Below are 19,902 nucleotides of genomic sequence, written 5' to 3'. Positions count from 1 at the left end.
GTTCAGTGGCTGGAGTTTGACTTTTATGCCTAGTAGCCATTGAGTTCTGTGTACTGTACTGTATAATCGAGGAAATACTGCCCTCGTGCGTCTGTAGATACTTACTACATGTGGCGAAACCGTTCATGCTGTGTCGTCAGACAATCTGGTGAGAAAAAACAAGCGATTGACGTAAACATGGTCCTACAGGTAAAGAAAACCATAATCCTAGAACTATCAAACATTTTCTCTTGTAAAATACAAGAGTACATTTAGTCAAGACCAGTGCAATTTCTGAAATGACCAATTATTAATTTGGATACACACAGTTGTTTTACAGATAGATAAAAAAAAATTTGAACAAAATTGTAGCCATTATAGCATTGTCTTATGCTACAGCAAATTCCTTAAAATGAACTGTAGTTGGCCCAGCCACTAGTATCCCCCACTGACATTGCTGTGCGTCATTTTAGAGTATTTGGGGTCATACCTACAGTCATGGCTAACTGTCTTGAGAATGACACAAGTATTGCTTTTTACAAAGTGCACTTCAGAATGTTATGAAGAGTCATAAGACGAATGGCAATTAATTGCAATGTCCTTCTTTGTCATGAAAAAGAAAGAATCCCAAAAAAACTTTCCCACCGCATTTCAGCCATGCCACAAAAGGACCAACTGACACCATGTTAGGGATTGTTTGGTTAAAATAGGGGAGAGTGTCAACAAGGACAAAAGCTGGGGATAACTGTCATCATGTTTGAGTGACAGTGGAACAGTGGAACAGTGGAAGCTTTAAAAAGAGGGCTGTGCTTGGAATCTATGTTCTTCCTCTGTTACCCACAAGGAAACATGTGCAATCATCATTGCTTAGCACAAAAAGGGCATCACATGCAAGGATATTGCCGCTTGTAAAATTGCACCGAAAACAACGGATACATCAGATCATTAAGAACTTCAAGGAAAGAGGTTCATTTCATTTTAATATTTTCACTTTCTCATGTGGCGAAATGAGGTAACCACAATATTACAATAACCAATAAACAACCTGGTATGATACAGAAGACAGTTCTACATTAAATGCAAATTACAAACACAATAATAAACACATTGTGTTTATCATAAACTGAAATTTCATTAAAGAAAACATTGCTTTTACTGGATCCAGAGTCCGTGCAAATGCTCATAACGTGGCCTATCGGTGAATATTGAAGATATATACATATTATACATGTGTATATTTATAACATATGTATTTATAACATATACTGTATACATTTACAAGTGTTGGCATACTTCATAAGAAGTCTCAATTATACGAGGGTCTCCAAACGCAGCACCGCCTGAATGTTGTGTCTCTAGCGCCCCCAACTCTGCTTGAAAACAACTCATTCTGATGACGTCACTGGGAGAGTTGTCATGGCGTCTTTTGGACCGAATCTACTGCTGCAATTCAGCTAGAATTCGTCGACAGTCGATAAATCGAAATGGAGAAAAATGCAGACGTGCATCGAGACACTGTCGGGAGCACCACCATCGGGGCGGACACCGGCGAAGCTCCGACCGTGGGAGGCGTGAAAGGAACAGCCGAGAAATGCACAAATAGTGAGGCTTCTCTCAGTACTTTGCTTGATACCGATAGCTGTAATAACATCACCGCCGATCATCCCAGCACGCTGATTGCAGGGAAGTGTGACTCGGCGGACGTGGCCGATGTCCTGCCTGTGCAAAAAGGAAGGAAGGACGTCGAGGAGCGCGGGTCCGGATCCGGGGAGCAGATCAGTAACGGGACGGGTACTGAGCCAGTCGTGGCCGCACCAGATAAGGAAGGTGGTGCCTCAAAGTTAGTAAACAACCAAAGCGACGGGCCGCCCGCACCTCCCGCAAAGGAAAGCGCAGGTGTAGAGGAGAGCCACGTTTTGGCTTGTGAAGAAAGCGAACCGACTAAACTTGCCAAACCGACCTATCTGTGCACAATCACAGCGGACCTAAACGCACCACACGCCTTATCCGAGGGACTGGCAAGTGGCAGCGACCCCGATGCCAGTCTCGGTGGGTGCGAGTCCCGGAGCCTGGATTCGCTGGAGTCCTTCTCCAAGCTCAACTCCTGTCCCAGTTCGGACTTGAACAGCGAGGGCCTGGAGGACCGAGGACTGGCCCTGGCCCTTCAGAACGAATTCGGCCTGGATGGCACCAAGGCTACGTGCGCCAAGGACCGGGTGGCTGGTCAGTCAATTTACCATATAAAGTGGATCAAATGGAGGGAGGAGAACACGCCTATCATCACCCAGAACGAGAACGGCCCTTGTCCGCTTTTGGCCATCATGAACGTTCTCCTGCTTGCTTGGAAGGTAACATATTAAATAGAAATGCATATACACATTTATTAACAAGCTTCTGTATGTATATGCAGACCATAATTTAACATGCATGTACAGTATCTCTCCAAAGTGACCACACACATCATATTTCGGCAACCATCTTCACAAGGGACTATAGCACTTATACACTTAAACAAATTAAACACGGATATACTTTACAGTTCTCAGTGCACTTATTGTATAGCAGTATAGATGTACTATCCATGAACTACATTCATAAAAATAAATAATGTTTTTGTCACAGGTTAAGATGCCTCCTATGATGGAGATTATTACAGCCGAGCAACTGATGGAGTATCTTGGTGAGTAGCCATTCAATCTTTAATTTATCACAAGGGAACCGTTATTTTGGGCGGCAGTGGGTCAGGAGGTAGAGCTAAGTTGGCCAGAAACTGGATGGCTGGTGGTTCCATCCCCCGCTTCCTCAACACAGTGTATGAATGTTTGCTGGTGGTCGGAGAGACCATTGGCATGTTTCCATCTGTGGATGATGTAGATTACCACCACCACCAGTCTGCGACTGGGTGGATGAGTAGTGGGTTTACTGTGAAGTGCCTTTGGTACCTCTATATACTGTACATCTAATCCATCGTTATTATAATATTCATTCATTCATTTTCTACCGCTTTTTCCTCACGAGGGTCGCGGGGGTATATTTATATTAATATTTTATTTAATTTGCATTGTGCACGTGTGCCTAATATTGTGGTGGAAGAATGTGCCTCATGTGTCAAAAAGCGGATGTGACCAAGTGCAGGGGGAAATCCTAATGTGTCATTCCTGCTTTGTGGTTGTGCAACATGTGACATAATTAATGTACCTCTTCAAAATCACAGCAAAACAGACGTTTTGTTATGAGCAGTAGTACAGTCGCTTTCCTGTGCAGTATTGAGAATTCTACTATTTTGGCACCCATGCCTCAAATAGACATTATAGCTACAATGACAAAGAATCGTCTTTCAACAATAGGCCCACTATATTGCCTGCTCCTCTTCCTCATTTTATTCGCTATGATAATGCTGCGAGGCTTCTAATCTCGGCCCAACGTGTTGTAATACTGCATCAACACACACAAAGGACAAGGATGACAAATAGGTGACGATGCAGAGTCCAAGGGGGTGGAGAGCGCCACTCGGCAGCCTTACAGTGGAATGTATCGGCAACTCGCTGGAGCTAATTGGTTAGCTTTTTCTGTTTTTCTCTGTCAAATTAATTTGATTACAATAGCAAAACATTGTGTTGTTGATTTATGAATTCTTCAGTCATTACATACATAAAAACATTCAAGAATATTTACTCAACCTCATTGCAGGTGTCATGCAGGTGTAAAAACAAGTTATATACTGTGAATAGTAACGTAAATTTAAAAAAAATTCGAGTGGTTAGCGGGCAGACCTCACAGCTAGGAGGACCAGGGTTCAATTCCACCATCTCTGTGTGGAGTTTGCATGTTCTCCCTGTGCATGCACATTCCAAAAACTTGCTAGGTTAATGTGAGTATGAATGTGAGTGTGAATGGTTTGTCTATATGTGCCCTGTGATTGGCTGGCTACACCCAGTCCAGGGTGTAGAAAGCTTTCCCAAAGAAAGCTGGGATAGGCTCCAGCACCCCCTGCGACCCTCGTGAGGAAAAAGCGGTTGAAAATGAATGATTGTATTCCAAGTAGATACAATTGGTGAGCCTGATGAAGAGGGACAAAAAATAGCTGACTCAAATAATACTGCCATGGCCATTACAAGAGTGTATTTACTCATTTCCATCTCAATTCATGCGTCATGATTATGGGGGGGAACTAGCCCCACTTAGACAGAGCCGGCTCGATAGAACTCTGACGTGACACTGCAATGGATGTAAGATTCAATACTCTGTTTGTACTGTGGGAAAAGCTGGCAGGAGTCGAACCTTGTCTGAAAACTATTTGACTCCCTGTCTTTACTGAGCAATCTGTATGTGTGCCCCCTTGCAGGAGACTACATTCTGGAGACCAAACCTAAAGAGATTTCCGAGGCTCAGCGGCTAAACTATGAGCAGGTAAGTCCTATAGTGTGTACCTTGCATGGGTTTTTGCTAAGGATGTTTCGATCAGGGTTTTATGCCGCCAATACCGATCCCGACACCGACTTTAAAGCCGGTATTTGGCGATACCGATAGCGTGCATTTTCACTGATACCGATCTGTGACCGATTGATTGGAGCACTACTAGTTTTTACTAAATACAGTACGCACTGTCCCCAACCACTATATTAGGTAAGCACTTGCACAACAGATAATACTCTATTTTTTCAAATGTCAACAGTGTGGCATTAATAGGTGCTTGTGGTTAACATGAAGGCCATATAATCAGGAGATTGGGAAAACCTGGGTTCAGATCTCTGCTTGGGCATCTTTTCATCATCATTCATCATTCCAAAGACAAGCATGTTGGGTTTAATTGGCGACTCAAATTGTCCATAGATATGACTGTGAGTGTGAATGGTTGTTTGTCTATATGTGCCCTGTGATTGGCTGGCGACCGGTCCAGGGTGTACCCCGCCTCTTGTCAAAAGACAGCTGGGATAGGCTCCAGCATACCTGCGACCCTAGTGAGGATAAGCGATGGATGTTAATACCATTTTTAATACAGCTCTTGTATTTCCTATGTTTACCAGCACTTAAATATTATGATAGCAACTGTTTGGCCACCAGTATTGATGTTTTTGCACCATGCTGCCTGGCTGTTATGCCTGCATGTTTATACTATTAACATTAAGGGTAAGGGAAGGTTCTTAACTGTAGATTTCAACTGAGAGTTGATAACCCACCTCATAAAAGTGGAGCTAAGGTCTATTCAACCGCTCTGTATTACATAAGATATGTCTTGCAAGACTCGGGGAACAACAGAGGTCAGGAGTGTGTGATGTTGTTTGGAACAGTGCTAAATGCTTAGAGACGCATGGCTGGGTTCAGCTTTAGGCTATTACTGAGGCTTTTGCTGAGCCTTTAGAGCGAGTGTGTGTGTGTGTGTGTGTGTGTGTTTGTGTGGTTCACCATGCACTTGGTTTGGAGATGGAACTCCACTTCCTCTGCTTCCTCCCATCTTCAGCGGGCCTGCCTACGTTGCGGCCTCTCTTTCCTTCAGCAGCACATCTGTGAATGATTTGAAGAAATATTGGCAGCGTGTTTGCTCATTCGTTGATGCTCAGTGGCACAAGCTTTCTAAATTTGAGCGGGGCTGAAATGCAACTTCTTAAATAAATCAGCGGCGTCTTTAGGGAGGGGCTTGAGTTTGTGTTACACGGTAATTATGGTGGTCTAATCCTAGACTCCGGCCTGGGAGCTCTAATGTATGTGGGTGTCCGTGGGCCGCAACAGGCTGGAAGCTCAGGTCTCGAGTGTGAACATGTGCCCTCCTATTTGCATTCTGAAGGGTTTTGTTTTTTTCATTGCCTGTTGGATTGTGACCATTTACTCCAGCCGGAGCCATAGGAATTCATAACAGATCTATTTTTAAGTTCACGGTTATACGTCATTTGTCACACGAGTGTATGAGGATTAAAATAGCAGTTGCTGCTCTTTAGCGGTTGCTAAATATTTACTTAGGGGAGCTGTGGAAGCTAAGAGTCCAGTGTCCAATATTTGGCCATGTTGAGCAATAGATACTTCAAAAATGTTGCAAAAATCACTGCAGAAACGTTGTACCTTTGCAGTGATCAAATGAATGGTATCATAAACATCTTGCAAGGAAAAATATAACTGGGAAGAGACATGATGACATATAATGCATCATATTTTGTTGTGTATAGTAAAAAGGTCTGCATATGGATCCCATTTGTAAAATACGCAATGCAGTCCAGTCCAGTGCCTTTAAAGGCAATGAGAGGCATTCATTTGATTGGTTAAGATTACACTCCTCCCTATTTGCCAATTCCACTGGTGGGAGGGTTGGAGGCGTGGGTGCGCGGCGCAGCGCCTCGTCTACGAAATTAGAGCCCATAGTTACGAGTGTATATCAACGTCTTTGAATGTGTCTTTTGAATGCCTTGTATTTTTTTTTAGTTCATTTAGCCATTTTTATGAAAATGGAGCTGCACGGTGACCACACAGTCAGGAGATCGGGAATACCTGGGATCGATTCTCCACTTGGCCATCTCTGTGTGGAGTTAGGTTAATCCAAATTGTCCATAGTTATGAATGTGAGTGTGAATGGTTGTTTGTCTATATGTGCCCTGCTTCTCACCCAGCATGCAGCGGCATAGAAAACTATAAAAACTCACACAATAACTTAAATATGCATACTGTATGAGTTATTTATTAATTAATGCTGATTTATTTATTAATTATGATTTATTTGTTAATATATATTTGAAAAAATGGAGTGAATCCATGTCATTTTAATTGCAAAGTGGCGAGGGTTGACTGTATTCTGTCTGTTACTGTTCATAATGAACTCTTATAGAAGGATCCATCAAGAGCCCAGATAAGTGCGAGTGATGTGGCGCTAATCATATCATCTACCGTTGGATGGAGCAGATGTGGTCCATTATGCAGGCTCCGCTAATCCCGCCATCCGTGATGCTTGCAAGCGGCCTAATCTGCACACACTCTAGAGGGGGTCGGGCCGAAGGCTTTACACCTCACTCCATCATCCGACAAGCGTCAAAGCAAGAAGGCGCACTCGGCTCATGGTGCCCGTCTCACCTGTGAACTGAAAAATACTATCGCTCCATTGGAATATATTGTTTTCTTTCATGATGTAACGTTTGTCAGCCCAACCAGTTGAGACAGATGGCCGCCCCATCATGAATTTCTGTTCTGCTCATCCATTTATATTCTATACCGCTTATCCTTATTAGGGTCGCTGGGGTATGCTGGAGCCTATCCCAGCTGTCTTTGGGCAAGAGGCGGGGTACACCCTAGACTGGTTGCCAGCCAATCACAGGGCACATATAGACAAACAACCATTCACACTCACATTCATACCTATGGACAATTTGGAGTCGCCAATTAACCTAGCATGTTTTTGGAATGTGGGAGGAAACCAGAGTACCTGAAGAAAACCCACGCATGCACGGGGAGAACATGCAAACTCCACACAGAGATGCCCAAGGGTGGAATCGAACTCGGGTCTCCTAGCTGTGTGGCCTGCGTGCTAACCACTCTAACACCGTGCAGCCCAAGTTCAAACGTTCATTCATTCATTCTCTGCCGCTTATCCTCACGAGGGTCGCGGGGGTGCTGGAGCCTATCCCAACTGTCTTCGGGCGAGAGGCGGGGTACACCCTGGACTGGTCGCCAGCCAATCACAGGGCACATATAGACAAACAACCATTCACACTCACAGTCATACCTATGGACAATTTGGAGTCGCCAATTAACCTAGCATGTTTTTGGAATGGAATGGAATGTGGAAGGAAACCGGAGTACCTGGAGAAAACCCATGCATACACAGGGAGAATGTGCAAACTCCTCACAGAGATGCTCAAGCAGGGAATCGAACTCTGGTCTCCTGGCTGTTTGGCCTGCGCGCTAACCACTCGCCACCTTCACTCCTTTAGCCAAAATATAAATGTATTAAAAAGAGAATTTACTGGTATGAACTCAAATGCTGTCATGGCCAATTTTGTAATGTGAATACTGCAGAGATGTTCCTAATATGTTGGTTACCATATTTAGCTAGGTTAAATATTATAAACAGCTATCAGAATGAGGCAATGCAGTTGTACACCACTGCAAATTACAACCACAATCATAAACATTGTGTCAATCAAAAGCGAGTGTTATTATTTTTATAGGGGCTGAATTATTGATAGAGCTGTTCTACCGGCTCTAATTTGATTGTGCAGCAGTCCGCTCAGAGACCAAGTGATTCAGTCTTTACACAACATTGTGTCTCCCCCCCCCCAGTAGTTAATGAAAACGTAAAAGCGCTCCAGTGCCATTGTCATAACAGAGTTGTAGGGCTCAGCTGCAATGCTTATCTTGAGCCCAGACTTTAATGTCAGTCTGGCATTGAGCCAGCTGGGAGATGCTTTGAGGCTGAACGGACGAATGGGTCGGCTTCATCAGGTTCTAGGTGCGTGGGTGCTTGGCACTTGTACACGCACATACCTCTACATATAAAGGGATGTGTGCTGGTGCAGCTACTTTACAGGGCAATACAAAGTCCTGACCTCTTCATTTAAAACAATGACTTTTGCTCTACTTTCTTTGCGTGCATTGACGTTTTCTTTCTTTGTTAGTTGGCAGTACGAGTGTCACATGACACCCAACTCAGTAGACAAGAGGATGCATGAGATTGAGTCCATGAGAACAGGACAAGACAAGATTTTAATATAATAAATAAGTGTGACCAGTCCAGCGTATACCCCACCTCTCGGCCGAAGACAGCTGGGATAGGCTCCAGCACCCTCGTGAGGATAAGCAATAGAAAATGAATGAATGAATAATAATGATTCGCACAGTGGTCGAGTGGTTAGCGCACAGACCTCACAGCTAGGAGATCGGGGTTCAATTCCACCCTCAGCCATCTCTGTGTGGAGTTTGCATGTTCTCCCTGTGCATGCGTGGGTTTTCTCCGGGTACTCCGGTTTCCTCCCACATTCCAAAAACATGCTAGGTTAATTGGCGACTCCAAATTGTCCATAGGTATGAATGTGAGTGTGAATGGTTGTTTGTCTATATGTGCCCTGTGATTGGCTGGCGACCAGTCCAGGGTGTACCCCGCCTCTCGCTTGAAGACATATTCAAGAGTCATATTGCATGCTGAGTAAGATAAATGGGTACATGTTGGCAGGTCTGCAATAACATTGAAAGTCCTCCCTGCCCGTCACGCACACCCTGACAGTTAACCGCACCCCCCGCCCCACTATTTGAGAAGCATTGCACTACAGCAACATTGTTTAAAGCGCAGAGCTTAATGTTTGTGAAATGCTATGTTTGAAAGTCACTCACAATAAAAATCAGTCAAAATGTAAATGTCAAGTGATTATAATGGGACCGCCCATTGTCCGGCTATTGGGTCTTTACATTTTTGAAACTTTGGCCCTCTTCATGATGTAGTAGTTGAGGAGTCCTGACACGGACTAACTGGACAAACCTGAAGAGCAGATACAGTGCTGCTGTAAAGCAGTAGGAACAGCTAATGGTTTCTTGTAAAGGTCGAAAAATCAATCCCTGTTTGCAGGCTTTAATGCACAGCTTGGAATTCACGGCTGTGTAGTTAAAGCACATCTTATTGTGATAACTAGCACCAAGAAGGTTATGTTTTTGTAGTGTGTTTGTTCATAAAATATTCTACTGACAATGTCACTTTATAACACGCGGCCCGTGGGCCAAATGTGGCCCGCAGGACACTAGTTTGAGGCCCCCACCTTGATATGAAAGTTTAATGTTAGTGCGGCCCGCGCAAGTTTGATATGGATGCTGTATGGTATCATGTACCCAGAAAAAATTATTACGTTTGATTAATGTTCATGTTAAAGGTTAAATAACTGTTAATAGTTATCCTCCCTATCCGTGTGGAAGTGGTAAGTTTTTGGCTATTTAAGTTTAAAGGAAATAACTTGAAGGCTACCGTTCAGGTCGTTAGCTCTCTAGTTTGCGAGTTAGCATGTGTCTCAAGACCCTGCAGTTGCGCAATATGTTGTAAATAAAAAGAGTATAAATGTGACTATAGTCATGTTTTGTCATGTCTACAGGGCTCTAATAATGCTTTGTTCATTTTAATCTGAAAAAAATAATTTGTCTACCCACCAACTATATGTGGTTTCTTAAGTTTTTATTATTTGCCGTTTTATTATTATTATATTTATTTATTTATTACTGATTGATTGATTTTCTTTATTCTTTATTTGTTTATTTATTTTTCATCTTATTTTGTGTAGAAAAATAAAAAGTAAGATATTTGAGAACAGTGGAATGTTTTATCAGAGCTTTTATTGTAGAAAATCGGAACCAAAGCAAAGTTTATTCATTTTTCTGTTTTATTAAATGCGTTTTTTTTTTTTTGAAAACCTGATGCGGCCCAGTCCCACCCAGACCCTAGCTCCAGTGGCCCCCAAGTAAATTGAGTTTGAGACCCCTGTTATACACCAAATTGACCTTATTATGCTTTTTCCTCTTTTCTGACCTATAAATGTTGTATTCAAAAATGTAACAATTCATAAATCATGCTGTATCATGGTTGAATACCGAGTGCTTTCTACTTTATTATTCGTTGGCCTTGTCTTGTCTCTACAGAGTTCCTTTTTATTCATTTTTTTGTTACCCCCATGTTGAAATGATCATATTCCTCTACAGTACATTAATTTCATGTTTTCTCCTTTCATAGAACATGAGTGACGCCATGGCAGTGTTGCACAAACTACAAACAGGCCTGGATGTCAACGTGAAGTTCACAGGGGTGCGGGTCTTTGAGTACACACCAGAATGCATTGTGTTTGATCTCTTGGACATCCCTCTCTTCCACGGCTGGCTGGTCGACCCCCAGGTAAGTTGACCTTGCCGCTTCAGTAGGCATCCCTGAAGTCAATCTTAACCATTCTTTAACTCAAATTCATTGCAAATGCAGAAAATGGCCGCTGAGAAGGCAGTGTGGCCGCTACAATCATTGACTTGTAAACTTAAATGTAAACATTCCATGGCTTTGCGTCACTTCTTGATGAATGCTTTTTTTTTCTCCACACAATTTGTATCTTTTATTTGCAGATTCATGACATTGTCAAGGCAGTGGGCAACTGCAGCTACAACCAGCTGGTGGAGAAGATAATATCCTGTAAACAGTCGGACAACAGTGAGCTGGCAGGCGAAGGTCACTACTTTTTTGTCTCTCTCTCTTCGCTCTCTCTTTGTGTTTCATTACAGAATGCAACATATTTCATATTTTTGTCTGATTAGCTTTGTTTCGTTCATGAATAGACCTCACTTCCTGCCATTTATATCAGATTATTTTCCCGACTTTTTGACTGCTATTACATTTTGTACTGTTCCCTTATTACTTCACAAGTACAATAATGAATAGGCAGGACAGAGAGAGGGGATAAAATCGGTCTTTTTAGTGGCATCATAGCACAAGATGCTTCTTCCCGGACTTACCAGGGCAAACACACTTGACATAAAACCACGAGCCAAGTTCAAATAAAAGCAGAACGTGCATTTGGCCACACATCACTGACCTACTTACACAACTCACACTTTCCTCACCACCAAACTTGGACACCAAATATTTGCCCATTCAACGCTAGGTTTCCTGAGCGGTTGTCTGGCCAAACATTTCATTAGATAGTCCTGCACAAGCCTGTAATGGCATTCAGTGCAGTAGTTTCAGCAGAAATCGCAATGCCCTGTTTTTCATTGACTGATTATTCATGTTTATTATTGAGGTTGGAGTTTGCAGTAGTGTAGAAGTAGTACCTCAAAGTAATACCTTGTTTATCTTTGGTTTATCTTGCGATTGGTTGGTGACCAGTCCAGGGTGTACCTCACCTCTTGCCCTAAGACAGCTGGGATAGGCTCCAGCATACCCTCGACATTAATGAGGATAAGCAGCATAGAAAATGGATGGATGGACGATTCTTTCTTTATAAATGGAATAGCATAGAGCAGGGGTCTCAAACACGTGGCCCGCGGGCCAAATATGGCCCGCAGGACACTAGTTTGAGGCCCTCGCCTTGATATGAAAGTTTAATGTTAGTGCGGCCCGCGCAAGTTTGATATGGATGCTGTATGGTATCATGTACCCAGAAAAAATTATTACGTTTGATTAATGTTCATGTTAAAGGTTAAATAACTGTTAATAGTTATCCTCCCTATCCGTGTGGAAGTGGTACGTTTTTGGCTATTTAAGTTTAAAGGAAATAACTTGAAGGCTACCGTTTAGGTCGCTAGCTCTCTAGTTTGCGAGTTAGCATGTGTCTCAAGACCCTGCAGTTGCGCAATATGTTGTAAATAAAAAAGTATAAATGTGACTATAGTCGTGTTTTGTCATGTCTACAGGGCTCTAATAATGCTTTGTTCATTTTAATCTGAAAAAAATTATTTGTCTACCCATCAACTATATGTGGTTTCTTAAGTTTTTATTATTTGCCGTTTTATTATTATATTTATTTATTTATTACTGATTGATTGATTTTCTTTATTCTTGATTTGTTTATTTATTTTTCATCTTATTTTGTGTAGAAAAATAAAAAGTAAGATATTTGAGAACAGTGGAATGTTTTATCAGAGCTTTTCTTGTCGAAAATTGGAACCAAAGCAAAGTTTTTTAAAATTTTTTAGTTTTTAATAAAGGCGTTTGCTTTTGTGTTTTTGAAAACCTGATGCGGCCCAGTCTCACCAAGACCCGAGCTCCAGTGGCCCCCAAGTAAATTGAGTTTGAGACCCCTGGCATAGAGCATAGAAAACCTTGTAACCTGTTTCTAAGTATGTACATTTTAACATCATGAGAACATGACATAACACCCCTATAGTTACATTTACATTTATATTACCCAACATTGTAGACACATAAACAGAAAATGTGTGTTGCTGTAAATGTGTTCCCTCGGGGAGCAGAGTGAAAAGGCGCACAGGAAGTGACGTTGGTAGCCCGTGTTTTTATTTATTTTTATTAGGCATTATTGTGCCTATTGTAAGATAATTCCAACCTGCAATGAAAGCCTGTTGTGCTTGTGCATCACACCATAGTGACAAGTGTAAAATACTACAAATCATTCACAGCATCCTTGAATGCGTCTTCTGAATGCCTTGTATTTGCATTTTAGTTCATTTAGTCATTTTTATACTTGAAAATGCTTCTTTTAGGCAAAAAATATGGACCATTTTCTGAGCAACATTTTTGACTTATAACAGGACACATTCAACAATGGGCCGTGGGCCAGTAATTGGATTCCAAGATGCAGAGAGTCGAGTTGGCGTGTAGCAAAATTTATTACAATGAGTCTGTGAACCCCAAAAAATACACAAAGAAGATAAAAACAAAGTACAACAGAAGTAGCCAGGACTAGCCACGGGAAAAAAAATACAAGAACTAACACAAGGAGCTGCTGAAAACCTAGCAGGAGCTAACACACAGAACATGAAGGAAAAAGTAGCTGCACACAGGCATGGAATCAGCAACAATCTGGCAACAGGTCTGTGGAATGGCAGGGTTTAAATAGTCCAGATGAATATGATTGCAGGTGATGAGCTCCTCCCAGCCAGATGGAAGCGAAGTGCAACAAATACACGAAAGAGTCAGCAGAGCAGCACCACATGACAATAGTAGAATCGTAGGAATAGAAATTGATGCATCGATGTAATGAATGAATCATTACTTTAACATATGCCTGATTTTTCCCCTGCATTATTTACTGGAAACATCAAAATGGGTTTTTTCTTGACCTATCCGCTCACCCTCAAAGGAGTTATGGAAATCGGATAAGTAGTTTTTACATAATCCTGTGAACATATTAGCATATGTCAGTGAAAGCATAACCTTCTAGCAGAGATAATAATAAACATATTTAGAAACAAATACCTCCCTAACAGTGTCAAACAAAAGTGGGTGTTCCAGAATATTTGCAGTTTTTCCATTCTGTTTATGAGTAGGGTTGGGCATGGAGCATCGATGAGAACCGGTACTAAGGCAAATGTGGGATTATTTTTTTTATTAGCGTTTTAAAAGTAAACATCTTTTGTGAAAATGTACTCCTGTAGAAAGAAACTTTCATTCATTCATTCATTCATTTTCTACCGCTTATCCTCACGAGGGTCACGGGCGTGCTGGAGCCTATCCCAGCTGTCTTCGGGCACATATAGACAAACAACCATTCACACTCACATTCATACCTATGGACAATTTGGAGTCGCCAATTAACCTAGCATGATTTTGTGTGAGGAAACCAGAGTACCCGAAGATAACTCACGCATGCACGGGGAGAACATGCAAACTCCACACAGAGATGCCCGAGGGTGGAATCGAACTCGGGTCTCCTAGCTGTGTGGCTTGCGTGCCAACCACTCGCCTACCGTGCAGCCCACGTTCAAACATTCATTCATTTTCTGCCGCTTATCCTCACGAGGGTCGCGGGCGTGCTGGAGCCTATCCCAGCTGTCTTCGGGCCGGGGTACACCCTGGACTGGTCACCAGCCAATCACAGGGCACATATAGGCAAACAACCATTCACACTCACATTCATACCTATGGACAATTTGGAGTCGCCAATTAACCTAGCATGTTTTTGTGGGAGGAAACCGGAGTACCCGAAGAAAACCCACGCATGCACGGGGAGAACATGCAAACTCCACACAGAGATGCCCAAGGGTGGAATCGAACTCTGGTCTCCTGTGTGGCCTGCGTGCTAACCACTCGTCCAACAGCCCAAGTTCAAACATTTCATTCAAAAATAGATTGTTCTGGTTAGTGCCCTCATTTAAATCATGCTAAATTTTATGACCATTACTATTAAAAGCATTGGAATCGAGAATCATTAGGAATCGTTCAAATTCAGACGATGCTCAACCCTACTTATGAGTGACAAACAAGGATGTATTTATATTTATATACAGTACCAGCAATGATGATCAGGATTGTGCATGTGTGTGTTGCAGGTATTGTGGCCGAGCAGTTTCTGAACAGCACAGCCACCCAGCTAACGTACCACGGCTTGTGTGAGCTCACATCCACCGTGCAGGAGGGCGAGCTCTGCGTCTTTTTCAGGAATAACCACTTCAGCACCATGATTAAATATAAGGTAAATGCGCCAACCCCAACCATGCCAGGATTTGGCACATCGTTGTAGTTGACTTATGGCTAGTTTGCAGAGCTCCAGGCTTTATTTTAAGATGTGTAGCGAAGCCTGCATAAATTGATGGGCGTATACATATACATGGGGCAGGCTGATAAAGATGAGGCGGTATCATTCATTTATGATGTCATTCATTCATTATGGTAATGGTTTAATTTCATTTGAACACGCATACAATCTGCAGTCATTCAGTTCATTATGACGTGTAACTGATCATTAGATTAATCTCATTAACTATTTCTGCCTGCACTGTTTTTCCTGCCAATGCAGCTGGTGCAGACTTCCTGTTATCTGCAGGAGGGGAAGTGACTCTTGTGTTCTGTGTTTTGAACTCTTCTCTATCACACATTATCTCTGCCAATGCAGGCGAAGCTTTGTGTGTCACTTATGACCCCTTAAGTGATAAGTGACACACCCTTAAGTAACCATATGTGTACATTTATACATCCACAATCAAGTGCATGAAAAGATGTGTGTGTGTGTGTTTATCTTCAGGGTCAGCTCTACCTGCTGGTTACAGATCAAGGTTTCCTCACAGAGGAGAAAGTGGTGTGGGAGAGTCTCCACAACGTCGACGGAGACGGCAACTTCTGTGATTCCGAGTTTCGGTTGAGGCCCCCGTCTGATCCGGAGACCGTGTATCGAGGACAGCAGGATCAGATAGACCAGGTCTGAGCACTGACGCAGGCAAGGCTGTCAGAACCAGCGGGACCTCTAGTTTGTTGTATGATTCCACAAGTGCTAACAGTTGGTTGGTGACCAACCTGCATGCCGTGGTACCTACGCGGCTCACTTTGCCTCTACTCAAAAACCAAGGGTATCAATGTAACATTTTGATAGCACGCAGCTAGAAATGTTGCTATGCCGTAGATCTGTGAGCTGCAGTTTTATACTGTCATCGCTGTTTATCTTTGTTCATTGGTTCAAGACCAGACAGCAATAAATGAAATATTAATATGAATATTAATTAATTGATTAATATAAATAACATAATAATAACGATAATAATATAATGAATTAATTAATATAAATCTACTTATAATATAATATAATAGAGTACAATATAATATAATTCATTCATTCATTCATTTTCTACCGCTTTTCCTCACGAGGGTCGCGGGATAATATAATATAATATAATATAATATAATATAATATAATATAATATAATATAATATAATATAATATAATATAATATAATATAATATAATATAATATAATATAATATAATATAATATAATATAATATAATATAATATAATATAATATAATATAGAAATGTTGCTATGCCGTAGATCTGTAAGCTGCAGTTTTACTGTCATCGTTGTTTATCTTTGTTAATTGGTTCAAGACCAGACAGCAATAAATGAAATATTAATATTAATTAATTGATAAATATAAATAATATAATAATAACAACAATCATATAATTAATTAATTTATATAAATATACTTATAATTATATAAGTATAATATAATATAATATAATTTTCCATCACATGAGCTTTGTGGAGCTCTTATCAAATGCGCTTCTGCCGTTTAAAATTGCTCTGAAATGGAATCCATGAGTGAAGAGTTGCATTATCACCTCTTTTTGCCTGTAGCGCAAAAAAACCCATAAAAGATGTATAAATCCATTGTTAGGATCAGGCGTTCGGGATTATAAAAACATATAAATATGTCTATATTGAATGAGTGAATACATTATTGAAAAACTGCAATGGCGTGAGGGCGTAATGTTGGAGCCGCAAAATGTCGAGGGATGACTGAACTCCACAATCTCCACCGTTCCATTCTGTCCCCATTTTCTTCTCGAATCAAATGTGTCCGCCACCATCACCACCAACCCCAGGAGACCCCCCATGCTCCTCCTCGGTTGCTGTTTGTACCACTGACCCGGAGGGTGCGAAAAAGTGGCGCAGTACAGATTTATTTTGGTACGGCTTACTGCCTTTGACAATGGAAACAAAGCATTTCACAATTTGCTGAATTGAACTAGTAAAAAAAAATAATTGCAGCTGAGTCTTGTGCACCATCCCAATCACAGCTGCATCCTTGTGAATATTTCTCAATAATAAATGAGTTATAATTGAGGCCCCTCTACACCTTTCCCTCCCCCGCCTTTCCAAAAGCTCCTACCGCACCCAGAACATCACCTCCACAATGCACCAAACATCGCCACTGGCACCTTTAATTATTCAGCGGGTTTTTGTTTCCTCTGCAATTTTAGTGGTTTCCGCAACCATCTGTTCATACACGAACCGTGCTGATAAATTGTCCACTTAAACGACGAGACAATAGCTTTGCCAAATGTTATTGATTATTTACCCAGGCACACAGGTTTCTACAAGATTGGTTTGGGGAGAAAAAATTGTAGATTTTTTTTTTGCAGCTGCAATTAACACCTTTTCAGAATCAGAATCAGCCTTTACTTGCCACTTATATTGGAGTAGAAGCAGAACTGCGTAGTAGTAGTATACTCTACAGCTTACTATATAATAATATTGGGTGGTAAAAAACATATATATTTGGAATGTCGTAAACAGGTTATCTACCCTAACAATGAAAATATGAATTCATTCATTTTATATACCGCTTATCTAGGGTCGCAGGTATGCTGGAGCCTATCCCAGCTGTCTTCGGGCGAAAGGCGGGGTACACCCTGGACTGGTCGCCAGCCAATCACAGGGCACATATAGACAAACAACTACCCAATTTAGTAGCATAGACTTTAGGAACATAGACTTTAAATATTAAAGAAAAAAAATGTAATTTTTTTAGTGGTTGTTATATTATGAGAAACAAAAACAAAATAAAGTTGTATTTTTTTTTTTCATTAGGCTGTGGTTTCCTCCCACATTCCAAAAACATGGTAGATTAGTTGGTGACTCCAAATTGTCCATAGGTATGAATGTGAGTGTGAATGGTTGTTTGTCTATATGTGCCCTGTGATTGGCTGGCGACCAGTCCAGGGTGTACCCCACCTCTCGCCCGAAGACAGCTGGGATAGGCTCCAGCTCCACTGCGTCCCTCGTGATGATAAGCAGTAGAAAATGAATGAATGAATTATGTTGTGGAAAAAGTCATAGTATTATGGGAATAAAGTGAAAATATTATGGGAATAAAATCATTACGAAGATTATTCATTCATTCATTTTCTACCGCTTTTTCTTCACAAGGGTCGCGGGGGTGCTGGAGCCTATCCCAGCTGTCTTCGGGCGAGAGGCGGGGTACACCCTGGACTGGTCGCCAATCACAGGGCACATATAGACAAACAACCATTCACACTCACATTCATACCTATGGACAATTTGGAGTGGCCAATTAACCTAGCATGTTTTTGGAATGTGGGAGGAAACCGGAGTACCCGGAGAAAACCCACGCAGGCATGGGGAGAACATGCACAAAGATTATTATATTTGGAAATTAAAAAAGAGCAGCAAAACTGGGAAAAGAAGAGCAAAGGCTTAAAGTTCATGAGCTATAACTTCTTATCATCTATACAGTACAAGTGTAGTACCACATCTATACAGTTTTTGGCCCTCAATGGAAAAAGTTTGGACACCCTTGTTTTACAGTATAGGTTGAAAGTGTTCTGTATTGACAGCTATATTGTCTTTCTGTCTGTAATTCATCAGGACTACCTGATGGCACTGTCGCTGCAGCAGGAGCAGCAGAGCCAGGACCTGCAGTGGGAGCAGCTCCCTGGCATCAGCGACCTGGAGCTGGCTAAAAAGCTCCAGGAGGAGGAGGACCGCCGAGCCTCGCAGTACTACCAGGAGCAAGAACAGGAGCAGGCTGCAGCTGCGGCGGCGGCGGCGGCAGCTGCTGCAGCACAAGTGCAGGTGTGTGTGAAAGGCGTTGAGGCGCTTTGCAACTTCTGTCACTGTGGTAATACTTGGTGTGTGTTGCAGGGTCAGCAGGACCCTGTGGAGGGAGACGAGGCGGACAGGGGAGCCGATGGAGATGGCGGCCCGGCGACCGGCGCCGGGACAGTCGCAGCAGCTGGCGCCACAGCTAGTCCGGGAAAACAGTCATCAAGCAGCGAGCGTAAATCCAAGAAGGAATCCAAGGATAAAGACAAATGTGTCATTTTGTAACATAGAGTGTGTGTGTGTGTGTGTGTGTGTGTGCGTTTGTGTGCGAGTTTGGCGCACGAGGAGACACTAACAAGAGGATTTGCTTCCCAAACCACTGGTGCCTGCTATCCTCTATCCTCAGCCGACGTCAAGAGGAAGGACGACGACGACGATGACAACGATTTCCCCGCATCTTTTGACCCGAGTCAGCTGACCTTTGTTACAAGTTGCACAGTGCACTATATCCGTCATGGTGGCTATCGTTTATAAGCCGAAGACAGCATCATCTCCACAAACACAAACACAGTCATCATGCTTTTCCTCCGCTTTTTTATTCTTGCTGTAAAAAGTAAAAGTAGACCTGCTTACCTGTTAAGTGAGCTGTTGATGCCAAGATGAATTTTTTCTGCACATTGCCATTTTTTTTTAAACGTTAAAAGGGATTATTCTCCACAAGAGGTATTAGGGCTACACTAAAGGAAAAAAAGAGAATAAAAAGAGAATAAAGTCATACTAATCCCATCATAAAGGTAGAATTGCGAGAACAAAATCTAAATCTAACATGAAAAAACATATATAAAAAAGGACGAAATAATATTACAAACATACAATATAAAACATAATATTACTACTTTTGTATTTACTTTATTATCTGCAAGAATAAAGGCTTACTCACAATGTTACAACTTTATTAGGGTGATA

At 41.8% G+C, this 19,902-nt stretch overlaps 1 protein-coding gene across 2 annotated transcripts; it reads left to right on the top strand.

The window, feature by feature from the left end:
• Positions 1-1,337: 1,337 nt before the first annotated feature.
• On the top strand, positions 1,338-19,576 carry mindy2 (MINDY lysine 48 deubiquitinase 2). Of its 2 annotated transcripts, XM_058089397.2 has the most exons (10): positions 1,338-1,581; positions 1,649-2,327; positions 2,602-2,659; positions 4,325-4,389; positions 10,667-10,825; positions 11,044-11,146; positions 14,926-15,068; positions 15,618-15,791; positions 18,760-18,966; positions 19,036-19,576. In XM_058089397.2, exons 1-10 carry the CDS (start codon positions 1,373-1,375, stop codon positions 19,219-19,221), a joined length of 1,983 nt encoding a protein of 660 aa, XP_057945380.2. In that variant the 5' UTR covers positions 1,338-1,372; the 3' UTR covers positions 19,222-19,576. The 2 variants fall into 2 exon arrangements, with proteins under 2 accessions (XP_057945380.2, XP_057945381.2); XM_058089398.2 differs by having other exon boundaries at positions 1,357-2,327.
• Positions 19,577-19,902: the final 326 nt, after the last annotated feature.

The sequence above is a fragment of the Doryrhamphus excisus genome, linkage group LG13, assembly GCF_037039965.1.
Source record: "Doryrhamphus excisus strain RoL-2023G ecotype Guam linkage group LG13, RoL_Dexc_Guam_v1.1, whole genome shotgun sequence".
NCBI lineage: Eukaryota > Metazoa > Chordata > Actinopteri > Syngnathiformes > Syngnathidae > Doryrhamphus > Doryrhamphus excisus.
This window is presented reverse-complemented; position numbering and strand designations above follow the sequence as displayed.

Coding starts and splice junctions, on each gene's coding strand:
- mindy2 (XM_058089397.2), top strand. CDS start 1,373: ATGACGTCACTGGGAGAGTTGTCATGGCGTCTTTTGGACCGAATCTAC. Junction 2,328..2,601: donor TTCTCCTGCTTGCTTGGAAG/GTAACATATTAA, acceptor TTTTTGTCACAG/GTTAAGATGCCTCCTATGAT. Junction 18,967..19,035: donor CTGCTGCAGCACAAGTGCAG/GTGTGTGTGAAA, acceptor TGTGTGTTGCAG/GGTCAGCAGGACCCTGTGGA.